The following is a 13,102-nucleotide window of genomic DNA, read 5'->3' as shown; positions in this document are numbered from 1 at the left end:
GCCAGCGTCGGCCTCTCAATCAGCAGGAGAAGCGGCTCTTTCTGGTTGGCGCTGGTCAGAAGCGTCACCCACTGCTCGGCTAATGGATTTTTGATTTTGGCTTCTATCGGGCTCCTCAGACAGCCCTGTGCAAAATGGTACCAGGCAGCCTGTTCTCCGCACCATGTACAGGGTTGGTCAAAAGTTTCCAGGACACAGGGTCTGCTTTTGACACGTATGGCGGGGCATCTACGTCACCCTCGAAGCTCAGTATAGCGTACGGGATAGAAAAATAATCATTCTCGCCTCTCACAACCGTGTCAGATATATAGCTGTCTTAAAGGCCCGGCGATACGGCTTCAAACCATACCCTGTGGCCTGGGAAATTTTGACCACTCTGTACATGACAATAGGTATTAGTGCGGAGTCACTATTCCGATGGGTCAACCCTGCGCAACATCTTGCGACGTTTTTCGATTTGTCACAAATGAAATAAATAAATAAATAAAGATAATTCAAACAAAAATGGCTGGCGCTTTAGCGTTGTTAAGCACGAATTATTGTACGAAAACACAGAATTTTTGCAGGTGGACAGAACCGCAACGTACCTCAAAGCACCATTGAGGTGTCTGCGGACCCGGGGAGCCAGTTATGTGCGTCTTGAACTTTTTAATCGTCAATGCCAATTTACCCAATCAACGCCGGCGGTCAGTGCTCCAGTTCCAGGCTTCTGCAACAATGCTGTCGACACCAACGCGTATTGCTCTAGTGCCGTGTTTCTGCCACAGCCTTGTCCACGCCAACGCATGCAGCGCACATCTTTTTGTCACTGCCGCCACATAGCTCAAAGCTCGACTATTAGTCTGATAGTAGTATTATTTGATGGAGAAGACTTTGTGCAATGCACAGCGCAAGAGTGCTTTGCAATTTTACACGAGGCGTGTTCGGCTGCGGCGATATCTTGCTGGTCTCGCGCAGTGACCAGCGGTGCCGATCTGTTCGTGCCGCCGCGGGTTCGAATCTGATTCACAGATATTTATATGGTTTCTTTTTATTTATTTCATTTGGCAAAAACCCACAAACATCGCGAAGCCTTGGCGCAAACCCACAGAAATTCCAAGATCTTGCTCAGGGTTTACCCATTGAAATAGTGCTTTCGGACTACTACCCAACACAGGGATTCGGATTCGCGGTGGCGCCAACAGGTCACCTTGGCTGGTCACTGCGCGAGAGCACTAGGCTATAGACGATCTTAGTTTCGATACTTGGGCGCCGCCATATTGTCGTAACTTGCCTGCTTTGGCGCCGCCTAGCGTTGGTGCGCTCTTGGACTGATAAGGCTGGCTTCAGAGGCATACCTGAAGGCTGCTTGCGGTGTTCTCTGTGGTTTTGCGCTGCGTTTTCCCATTCCTGTCTTCCTCCGACGCGGAAACATTAATATCGGTATTCGTTCTGCGTATATCTGCGTGTATGATATGGCGTTAGGGGCCACAAGCACCCGCTGCAATCATCGGGAGGAGGCAAGCTGCAGGCGTCGACGGAGCCTACAGTCAGCATCGGTGAGTTGTTTCCATAAAGATCACAGTGTGTTGAAAGTCAAAAACAGCGATAGTTCTTCTAGACATTTCTCTTTTTTTATAATTGTTGTACTCGCTGTAGTACGCACGTTTAAACTGATTGGCTGAGTTCGATCACTTCTGCAGCGCGCGTCGGTCTGCAGGTGCGACTACGAGGCAATTTATTTGTATCTGTTTGCCTTCTAATCTTCTCCGCTGTCGTCAGCACCACTCGTTTCGCACATGCTGAAGTTCCTGCGTAATACTGTTAGTGAGAGGTGGGTTCCACAGGGGAGTGTTATTCCGCTTACGACGCAAACCTGCTGTCTGTTGCGCGTTCATATCTGTTGTGCAGATGCGCTCGTGTCGTCGGCTCCTTTGACATGCGTGATTGCAACACAGTGCGTTTTTTTTAACGTGAAATGCTTTTAGCTTTCGCTGTCGATGCGATATAGTGGCCTTGAACCAGGATGAGAAAACTGAGGCGAGCCTAGGGGAAAACGCGAAGGCCAACCTAAACAAACTTTGACGAACCCTGCGTCTCCAGAATGGGTAGCACAGCCAGTCTCTGCCTCGGGTTGGCAAATTACGTTCGCAGCAAAATACGTTCGCCTAAGCAATTGCTGAAGCAGTCGATAACCTCCACTCGCTACAACAACGAAAATTGACTCATTAGCTGCGTGGCAATAACCACGTTCTAAGCGAGTGCTTAAGCACTCGGTTAGAAACAATTGCTGCCACAACAGATACTCTACCCAGCTGTCACCATCATCCAGGTCCTGGGTGGTACTGCAGCGGGTAATTTGCCGATATGCATTTTTCACTCGCAGTAAGGAACAAAATAAGACTGTTTTAATTGACAAAAAACAAGGCACTGCTTGTAATCATTGCTTTTGCAAGTAGCGCCTTATCTTTGGCAGTTTGCACATGTAGAACGAACTAGCCCGGAAGCATACGTTGCTAAACAAGCACGTCGCAAAGCACTGGCTCTAAGCTTGTACATAGTAAAGGGCAACATGAAAGCAGAGAAATACAAAGACACCGAACACTTAGTGTTAGTCAGCGATCAATTTTTATTGCAGTTTGCTTATCCTTCATTAGTTCATAGTGTGCAGTGAAAAATTGGTTTTGAGAAAAAATGTAATGACTAACTTCTCGGTGGTCACCTCAGCATTGCACTGAGAGAACTAACGTGTCAAATCAGAAATGAGATGCCCTTGAGTTTGGTAGGCCTTCCCTGCAATCCATTTCATGCTTACACCTACTCTCAACGAGGAGGTCAACTTTTCTTTTTAGTTGCATCTGATCGACCTTCAGCCAAAGCAAGGTTGCAATGAATGGCATAATTTTTCGTTTCGACCATGTCTTACATCGTTTTAGTACTGTTGCCACATGTTTTCTTAATTTTCATCTCGGCCTAATGTTCATGGTGTCAGTTCCATTCATGCAGTACTGTGCTTTTGTCCCTTCTTATGTTCTCTACATGCTGTTTTTTTTTGTTTAAGATGGCTGCACCTACACTCGCCCAAGCCTTGTGGACAAATGGTACGATGATACCAAGTCATGGCCATATGTGACAAGTGGCCACATTGTTTGTTACCTCATAAAAACTAAAGCCTATGACCTCAGGGGGGCCGAAGCATTCAAGAGCCCGGACTCGTATAAATATGTGCAGAGTGGGTGAGTTGGGCAAGTGCTCTGCTACCAAATGAGCCAAGACATTGTGTGCCTCAAAGAAGAAGTGCGACCATCCATGGCGATTAGTAAAAAGCCATGGCTAGCCTTGGCCTGCGTCAGAACAACGGGGCAGGTCTTGTCTGTCGGCTGCAATTGCATGGCACGGAAGGCACGAGTGTGCAGCCATATTGGTTCACTGTTATGGAAGGTTGACATCGCTGTGCAACATGGCCTCACTGGACACACATGCACAGATGTCGCAACAGCATGGAACCGCGGCACGAAAAGAAATGTCGAACCAGCTTTGGTTAATGACATAGGATTTAAACTTCCGCGCAATTCTGAGCAGGAAAACCCCAAAAAGCCAAGACTAACTAGGAAGATAAAACACTTCGGCAGCAGGGAAGCCCTTCTCGACCACGTCAACAAGTCCCCATTCCAGGACCTATTCAATATACCTGGTTCGTAATCTGAGTAGTGCACTCCATTGAGGTGCATTATTTCTAAACTAAATTGACTAGTGGCTGGGTTTGCAGATAGCAGTGCATATCCAGTACTCATTCACTCAAATAACCTGTGGTGCGATGCAGTGTTATACCTAGTATAAAAGTACTGTATGCAAGAGAACTTAGTAATAGATTATTTATTATGTTTTCAAAGTTTTACATATTGAGCAATTACAGATACAGCATACTATGCAGGTACCCTTCTAGAAGCAACAGTACGTGCTACAAGGACGAAGATGCAAGAGCCGGCCATCGAAAAAAATGAAGAGACTCCTTCTCGGCAGACTTCACATTCACCAGAAAAGGTAGAAAAGTGTGTTCTACAACATGCAAGATTAGACTTGCATCTAGTGTATTTATAAAAAATTATAGGAATGAAAGTTCATGTTTCTTGACAGAAAGCTCCGTAACCCAACAATAACAAAATTGTCAGCTTTACAGTTGTGGAAACAATGCACCCATCAAATGTCTTCACTTTGTTACTTAGAACATGCATTTTATGTTTGTATGCTTAGGTTAGCTGCCTCATTCTAAAAGACTGGCTACAAAATAATTGTTAGCCTCCAATTTGTAGAACCGTCACAAAAACTTAACATCGGCCAGTCTTCAGAAACATATCGCAGCGGTGGCCAAGTAGTTGAGCATCAGCCTTGAATGTGGGAGGTGCGGGGTTCGATCCCCAGTGCCGCCCGGTACCCACCGGTGATACAATGGGTACAAGCTTTCCCTTGGTCTGGTGCTCAGCTTATTTAGGGTGAAATGCTTGGGAAATGGATCGTTGACCCCACCTTGAGAAGTCGAAAATTTCTTGTGCCATGGCGCTGTTTGGCCATAGATGCCCTTGCGTCATAAAAATTTGGAAAAAAAAGTGTTCTGAAGCCTTCAGGTTGCACCTTTCTCTTGGCAAGTCATGCCTTTCACAGAATGCAGAAGCAACTTTGACAATTAAGTTGCAAGCAGGCACAGTCCTTATGTCCCTTTGTCGTTAAATTAAATGGACTATCTCTTTTCCAGTCATAGGATGGGGTTTATTTACAAGTTTTTTTTCTTGTTTAGGTGGCCGCAAAAACAGCTGGTACCAAGAATACTCCAGGACAAGTGGCTGGATTCGAGATTACGCTGGACAGGCCCCTTTGCCATCTCAACCTAGGCAGTATGATTGCAGCTGGCCAAGAAAATCAACACAATGTGCTAGAGCAGCTGAAAATTAGAGTTGCCGCATCCGTGGATATCGAAACAGCAACCAGAGAACAAAGACAGTGCAATGCATGATTTCTCAATAGGAAAGGTAGAATAACTGCTTCCATATTCAAGAAAGTCTACCGCTCAAATCGGCAGAACTGCGCATCATTAGTGGATAGAATATTTAATGCTAAGCCAATTTTCAGCCCTGCCATCCAGTATGGCATAGAGAGTGAAGCACTTGCTAAGTCCTGTGCCTTTACTGCATTTAAAACTCAGCATGTAAATGGAAGGCTAGACAACTGTGGCCTTATGATACCTCCTGAATACCCCTTACCTTGGGTGCAGTCCAGATGGGGTTTTACGTTGCGATTGCCATTCTCCTGCACTGCTTGAAGTGAAATGCCTTTATTCACTCCGAGACGTCCATCCTACTCACTTAGTTCCTGCAGGACAGACAAAGGCAGACTTTTGTTTAGATGCCACTGGTGCATTAAAGGTGACTCACAAGAACTAATATCAAGTACAAGCACAGCTCCATCTTAATATAATAGGCAGTACTATGTGTTAGCTATATTTGCATGTGGACAACGGAGGTATGTTGCTTGGTGTGCAGAAAGCGGAGGATTTCATGGGCACACATGTAAAGGCTCTAGAGAGCTTTTTTGAAAAGGTAGTGCTGCCCAGGCTATAACAGCAGCTTGATCAGTGATGCAGCAGTCATTTTAAAGGGGCTCTGAAAGGGGCTATAAAAAAGTTGCGGTATGCCTGGGATGTTAAAGCACGCTGCTTCACGAACATTGTCCAGGAAGAATTTTTAAATGCGCTTTGTAGAAACAGAGTTATCTGTAGTCAAAATTTGAATTTCCGCGTCTTCACACCTTTTCCTCTCCTCTCGTCACTTATTGCACGCTGGAAGGTCGATGCTCCTCTCCGCCGGCCCCAGCTCCAGGGGAAAGCTTCCTGACCCGCTGGAGCTACGCGGCTAATTGGCCGCAGCCTTGGTAGCTGTCTGACGTCTGAAAAAATCTAACCAGTAGCCACCTCTCAACATATATATAGCCCTGTCTACATGAACCCGACAGGATTGGGTAGAGTCAGCGTCGCGCTAGGTGACTCGCCTCTGACTCGCCCCGATTGGTGTCTACATGAACTCTATTCAAGCGCGTAAGTATCGCAGCGGCGCCTAGCGTCGAGGTTCGCAGTTATCGTGCAAGTTTCCGGTTCCTGTTTTTGGCCCGTGGGTTCCCGCAGCGCGCTCATGTGGTCGTACCCCTTCCAAGCCGATAGTACAGCTCCACTTCTCTCTTGCTTCAACCGTTCCTGTCACACAAGACAGAATTGTGCTGCAACGTCGTATCATTCCGTATGGGTGTCGAAATTCGGGTGAAGGAATGTTTATACTCACGGCCGTGAATCGCTTCTTCAAATTTTTCCAGCAGTTCCGCAACTGCTGCCACGTCCAGTTGTAGCCGAGATTGGCCATTTAGGCCTGCAGTTCTTTGAACACATCTTGGTTGCGCTGCCGTCTGCTGTCCAGCGCCTCGCTCACTTCTTTTTTCATTTATTAGCCCCAGAAAACATTCATTCCACTTCCCGGTCGGTCCAAGAAGCTCGGGTTGAAGCAGCGCAGGTACCGACGGCGGCTGCCATTTTGGTCGACTGATCACATGACCGAAATCTTTCCCAGAGTTCCCTGTTACCCGACTCCCTGACCCGACTGCGTATACATGGTTCTTGGAAAGGCGGGTCAGGCGAGTTAACCTACCCCCTGCAGGCGAGTTAACGACTCGCTCTGCCGCTTATTTTACTCGACCCGACAGCGTCTACATGAACCCGGCCACTTGTTTTTTACCCGAAAAGCAAACTCTACTCGACTCTATCAGGTTCATGTAGACAGGGCTTATGTAGATGCGAGCGACAGAGGAGGGTGCGAGCATGAAGATGTCGCCGGGAAGGGCTCGCCAACTTTCGCGCGATTGTGTGTTCTCTGCTCCTTGTAGAAGTGTAATATTTGGCTCAGGTGTTCATGACAACACACTGCAGTGATTGAGCAAGTTGGTTTCCTCTCCTCGGAAGGTGTTTCAGAGCCCCTTTAATAAGCTGAGTTGCTTGCCCCAGTTTGCAAATACTACTGTACAGTGTCTTGTAAATTTGTTCCATATTAGTAGCATGTTATCTATATGTTTGGCTTCAAATGTGACTCAGACTACCGTGATGCAGGTGTGCACGTCTGTTTTATTCATCTTTTTTTAATTAAAGGACCCTTCAAGTTGCAGAGCCCAGCACACAAAAAAAACAATTCTGTTTATGTGCTTCATGCACTTAATTGCCAGAGCGTGCTTGAAGATTCGATAAGTTTTTATCCTATTTATCGCTCTTTCCACGTGTATTCGCATTCGCACTGATGCGATCCTCCTTGTGCTTGTCACTTCCTCTTCGAAAAGTTGGGTCTTTCCTAAAAGTGAAGATCAAAGCCCTTTGAGTTCGGGAAAACAAAAGAAGTAATGTGTTCTCTTGTAAACTTGAAAACACTCACCTCTAGTGAAGGCCGATGTGTTCATGTTGATCTGTGCTGCAAGGTGAGGTTCGAGCTTAAAGCCTCTGTCAGCCATAATGTGGTCCCCTGGAAGAAGGTAATCTTCGACGCCGCATGTTCTGACAATGTACTTGTCCGATGCCCTTCCGCCGTACACATCCGACACAAACATTATAAGACCGTTGGGTGCTATTACAGTGAGGAATTTCATTGTGTTGGAGCCTTTGTATGGGCTATAGCTCTGCGCTCTAGCAAGAAGTGTCCTGGGTCTTTGGAGCAGCACCTCTGTACAATCAAAGACGGATGTGGTACGGCCATTACCACTCTTAATGAAGCTCTGCGGCATGCTGTCATAAATAGCTGCTCTTGGAAGCCAAAGCACTACATCTTTCATTATCTTTTCTAAGTGGCACAGCATATGTGCAAAAATTTTCGACACACTTGCCACGGAAATCTCAAACCTCCTTTCAAGGTCTGCACACAGCAGACCAAGTCTAAGTCTCATGAGCGTCAGGAGTAGCTGCTCTTTGAGAATTATAGTCCACGAAACATTAGCGCTCATCGCTTGCTGTTTCACAACAAGTTTGTTGAATACTGCTATTGGGACTCCTGCGTAGAAGAGTATGTCCTGTGGTGTCAGGAATTGGGAACGAATACTTTTAGTTGCAAGTGCTTAAACAGTAATTCATTGATGCATATGAGTGGTCAGGTGGTGTTTTCTCCCACTGCGTAGAGTTGTCTTTTGTTTCGACCGGCAATGATAAATTTAGCGTAGTCACATTTGAGGCTATTCTTGAAGCCACATTTGAGGTTAGGAAAACAGGACTACCTTTCTTGTTTGTTTATCTGGCTCGTTTCTTTGGTCGGCCGCCACCTGTTGGTACACAAAATACACCCATTTAGCATCTGCTGCATGTCGAGATAATGTATGAAAAGACCTGCATGCCCACTCACGTCTTTGTCATCCGAATGCAGCGTGCCAGCTGAGACAGCATCAACCTTTCAGGAAAGAAAACCAGTAGTGATTTTTGTCTCATTTGCAGCTAGGTCGAGAAACTTGGGAAATCATGCGAGCTTACATTTAGTTCACTTTTTCGCTCTCAGCGCAACACGAACGGGACATAAGACGAAGGAATAGCACTAACAGGCGCTGACTATCAACTGGTTTTTTTTTTGAAGAACGAAAAGCGTATAAATACAAACAGTGAACTGCTTATCAATCAACAAAAGTTATCTGGAAGGCACGTGGGAGGTCAGATAGCTCAATTCCCTCTCGGATAATTTTATGGAAGGGCTGCTGATCCATTTTGTGCCGTTGTGGGGAATATAAAAAGCTGCCATTACCTCGCGTGTTAATTCATTGTTATGTCGGAACAGGATGCGCGTGTTCTTGTAATCGGGAACACATTGGAAATTTTTGCACTGGAAAGACGCCTGGGCAAGGGGGTCCTCTTTAGTTCTCCTTTCTGCATGATCCTTTTCATGCCTGCATTGGCATTGCCTGCTGTGGGAGCCTGTGTGAGACAGGGGGCCATTTTTCCTGGTGTTTTCATGCTCCATCAAGCGTTTGTTAACGCACCTGCCAGTCTGGCCAATGTAAATGGCACCGCAGGCGAAGGGAACCTGGTATACCATCCCTACCTCGCAAGGTATACATGGCGACACATGACGCACCTGACAAGCATCCCTCTTGCTCTTGCCGTAGTGCCTCTGATTGACCTGTTTGCACATTGCGCTAAGTTTTCTAGGTGCAGAAAAGACGACATCACCGTCGTATCTGCCCGCAACTTCTTTCAGCCCATGTGACAAGCAGTGTGCATACGGGACCACAGCCGGCTTTTTCTTCTTTTTGGCTTCTTTCGGCTGAGCCCAATTCTTGAGCTGCCAAAGAAGTTTCTCCGCTACCCTGGAAATGAGTTGATCTGGGTACCTGTTCACACGTAGCCTGCCTGTTTGCGCCAAAATGCTCTCTCGCGTCCTTTCATGGCAAGATTTCCTGAGAGCTGATTGCAGGCAAGATACGGCAATGCCCTCCTTTATGAGCTTAGAATGGCCAGGCCGGAAGTTTAGCAATGGTTTGGCCGTTCTCTGGCGATACCACCAACACAAGTGTTCTTCCCCCCACACAGTGCCAAATCCAAAAACTGCTGTTCTTTGTTGCTGGGAACCTCAGTTGTGAACTCCAGCCCACGTCCGCATTCCTTAAAAGTCTTCAGAACGTCGACCAGACTTCTAGTGAAACTGCCTGTTCGGGTGAACACCAAGTAATCGTCGACATACCGAAAAATTCTGACAACTACCCCATCCAATGCCTTTTCAATTTCCCTATCAACCCTGCTTAAAAAGATGTCGGCTAACACAGGTGCCACCCTGGAGCCAATGCATAGGCTCTCGAAGGTTGGGAGCAGATCTGCAGCGTCCTCGGTGTCGGAAGACACCTGTAGAGAGGAGAGTGCAAAAGTGAGTTGTCACAATATGATAAATGTACTATGTGAAGACAGAAACAACACCACCCCATTTACATTCCTACCAGAAGCCAAGTCGGCTGTTCCAGATGCAGTACAAGCAGTGGCCTAAATTTGCGAACAATAAGGTGCGCTAATTGTGCCTGTGTGGCAGTTAGAGTTAATGTGTGCAGCTGCATGCATGATTGATTGTTAATAACTGAGTTAATGTGTGCAGCTGCATGCATGATTGATTGTTATTTGGGAGCAGATGTGTTGCCATGTCTTCACTGTTAGGAGGCAGCTGTCGAGACAGCACAATAATCCGTGCACGAACAATTCATTTACTACTGATGATTGTGCAATGCAAAGAGCAGTCTGAAGGTGAAAATTTGTTACTCAGTTGGCAACCTAATGGCTCTAAGTAAATGGTCGAATGATGAGTGAAATGTGAAAAGCAGCAGATGGTAATGTTTCAAATGCAAGAACAGGCAGCTTACAGCATTCCTTAAAAATTTAGATAAATCCACTGCCTCAGGCGTAGAAGAAATGAAGGCCGAACCATACGATAAGTCGAAAATCTTGCCTTAATGATCACACAGGTTTGTACTTTTTAGAGCACTCCGTTCTAAAGGTGGATCAATTATTTGAATTGAAATTGCTTTGTCATATCTTTAAGGAATACAAACGGTATCCGTCTAAGTATCTTGAATTCACTCAACTAGTAATGCTCCTTATAAGTTAAGATACAACAACTACCTAATGCCACGTATGCGAACGAACTATGGTACCCAAATGCTTTCCTATTTAATTCCCAGTATTCTTAATAAATATACACAGGCCATGAAAATTATTCAGAAATATGGGTTCGAGAAGCCTTTTAAAAAGACTCCTTCATATTACCTGCTTTCTTGTTCTAGCGATTAATGGGTTGTTGATAGAAATATTCATTATTTCTGTTGTTTTGTTGACTGTAAATTTTCTTGCATTTCTGACTTCATTCATACCTTGTAACTTCAGTGTATAATTTAGTCATTGCAAAAGTATGCACTTTCCTCATTGTTACTTTGTTTTAAAAGTGCGTTCTCTATGTAATAAATATGCATGAAGTTCTTGTTCCTTTTGCTGCCTATTCTGAGCTGTGTGACGGTAGATCATATCTGCCTTTTGCCCCTGCACCTGATACGCTGTTGTCTGAATAAAGATATCTATCTACCTATCTATTCATAATGTTGGCAAATCAAGTTACTGCCACACACACACATGCAGAACTGCACTAGGCAACATGAGTGCTCATAGGCAAAAAACAAAATGCTGTATGTGACCATGCTGAGCCTGTCTATTTAGGTAGCTCAACCCTGGTGCTAAGCTACCTAATTTCACAATGAACCCGAATAGAGAAATTATTTTTATGTTACCATATTTAGATCATTCGTGGTTATTTTTTTAATGCTGCTCTTTTGACTGGTCTGCGACAAAAAAAAAAGTTCTTACATTTTGTGCAGGCACTTGTAAAGTATTGTATGCTTTATCTGGTGTATTACTGTCGTTTTCTTGTTTCTGAAACGAAAACAAAGTTTACATGTGTCACAAAGCCTTTATGCTTAAATTGATATGCTCACCTTTCGTTTCGCTGTCGGCGGGATGCAGTCTTCGTGCATCAGGCGCCTGCGGCCGTGGATCACCTGAACGCAAAGAAATGTCACCCGTAATCGATCAATAAAGGCACCATAGCAAGCGTCGACAAAGTCGTGTAATCACGGGCGTGCATCATCGACTCAACCTTCGCTACAAAAATAAAAAGCTTTAAAGACTCCGGTTAGCGAAAAAACATCGAAAACGGCTGATGGTGTGAGATGGATAGTTTCTTAGGAGTTTTCGCTCAGACTTGCTGCGTGCTGTTTATCGTGGATTAAACAGTAATTTTCACAGTACACACGCTAATATTCTAACTGTGCATCAGCGTTAACGCCAAGGAGGAGGAAAAACATTTATTCAGAGCATAAAAACTGGGTGGGTTCAGTACGAGAACCCATTGGTCGCCATCATAATCCGGCCCCTCTCAACCAGCGATTTCTGGTCGAGGGGGCTGTGGCTATGAAGGGTTGCCTCCCAGCGCTTATAAGTCGGATCGGGATTGCTGTCTAAGTCTGGGTTTTCTTGACATTCCCAAACCGCGTGAAAGAGTGTGCCAACTGCTCCACATAAGGGGCAGGACGAGTCGTAGGTGTCTGGGTACCATTTACTCATTAGGTAAGGATTGGGCAGAGCATTAGTTTGTAGTCGCCTGATTATGTGCTCTTCATATTTACTGAGGGTTTTGTGAGGAAGAGGATATTTCCTTTTTTATGTTCTTATAGTACTCCGTAATTTCTGCGTAGCTTACTAAGGGTGAGGGGTTGTTCAGCTTGCGATTTAACTTTTGCCTTTTCCACCTCCTTGTCAGAGATCTCCTGGCTTCCCACAGATGTAACAGGTGCGGTTCAACTGCCGGAGTTTCCTCCGTGGTGTTCGCTGTCGTAGAGTGCCTGGCGACGGTTTTCATCTGCAGCGCTGTCCATGCCTCAATATCTGTGATATCTTCGTCCCGGAGACGTGCGATTTCCTCTCTCCACATGTCCCAGTTCACAATCTTAGCCTTGCCAAATGGTTTCCGACATTTAACTCCCTGAACAGTGCAGGAGACGATGAAGTAATCACTGCCCAAGGACTCGCCAGTATTAGACCAGGTGGCCTGCAGGCAGTTTTTCACAAGCGTGAGATCTGGACAGGTGTCTCTGCTGACGCTATTACCCGCTCTGGTGGATTGCAGGGGATCCGTTAAGATTGTGAGCCCTTCTCTGTTAGCGATCTCAATGATCCTCCCACCTTTCGGGCTGTTAAAGTGATATCCCCATGCTTGATGGGGCGCGTTGAAATCACCGGCTATCACGAGAGGGTCCTTACCTGCCCTCTTGATAAAATTATTAAAGAGCGTGGCTATCTGACGACATGAGTCCCTGGGGCGACTGTACACGTTCAGTATGATAATAATAATAGGTTTTTGGGGGGGAAAGGAAATGGCGCAGTATCTGTCTCATTTATCGTTGGACACCTGAACCGCGCCGTAAGGGAAGGGATAAAGGAGGGAGTGAAAGAAGAAAGGAAGAGAGAGGTGCCGTAGTGGAGGGCTCTGGAATAATTTCGACCACCTGGGGATCTTTAACGTGCACTGACATC

At 45.8% G+C, this 13,102-nt stretch overlaps 1 protein-coding gene across 1 annotated transcript; it reads right to left on the bottom strand.

Annotated features, from left to right (window-relative positions):
* Positions 1–8,721: 8,721 nt before the first annotated feature.
* LOC144119270 (uncharacterized) lies at positions 8,722–12,739 on the bottom strand. Its single transcript, XM_077651940.1, has 3 exons — positions 11,506–12,739; positions 11,378–11,443; positions 8,722–9,877 (listed from the first exon to the last, which is right to left on the bottom strand). The coding sequence occupies exons 1-3, from the start codon at positions 11,542–11,544 to the stop codon at positions 9,506–9,508; spliced, it is 477 nt and encodes a 158-aa protein (XP_077508066.1). The 5' UTR covers positions 11,545–12,739; the 3' UTR covers positions 8,722–9,505.
* Positions 12,740–13,102: the final 363 nt, after the last annotated feature.

This window comes from Amblyomma americanum, chromosome 2 (genome assembly GCF_052857255.1).
Source record: "Amblyomma americanum isolate KBUSLIRL-KWMA chromosome 2, ASM5285725v1, whole genome shotgun sequence".
In the NCBI taxonomy this organism is placed as follows: domain Eukaryota; kingdom Metazoa; phylum Arthropoda; class Arachnida; order Ixodida; family Ixodidae; genus Amblyomma; species Amblyomma americanum.
This window is presented reverse-complemented; position numbering and strand designations above follow the sequence as displayed.

Bases quoted from the DNA above. Each gene is read 5' to 3' on its own strand.
- LOC144119270 (XM_077651940.1), bottom strand. From the start codon at position 11,544: ATGCACGAAGACTGCATCCCGCCGACAGCGAAACGAAAG. The intron at 11,444-11,505 runs GTGAGCATATCA...TTTTCGTTTCAG, and splicing joins CGCCGACAGCGAAACGAAAG to AAACAAGAAAACGACAGTAA. The intron at 9,878-11,377 runs GTAAGAACTTTT...TCCTCTCTACAG, and splicing joins TACAAGTGCCTGCACAAAAT to GTGTCTTCCGACACCGAGGA.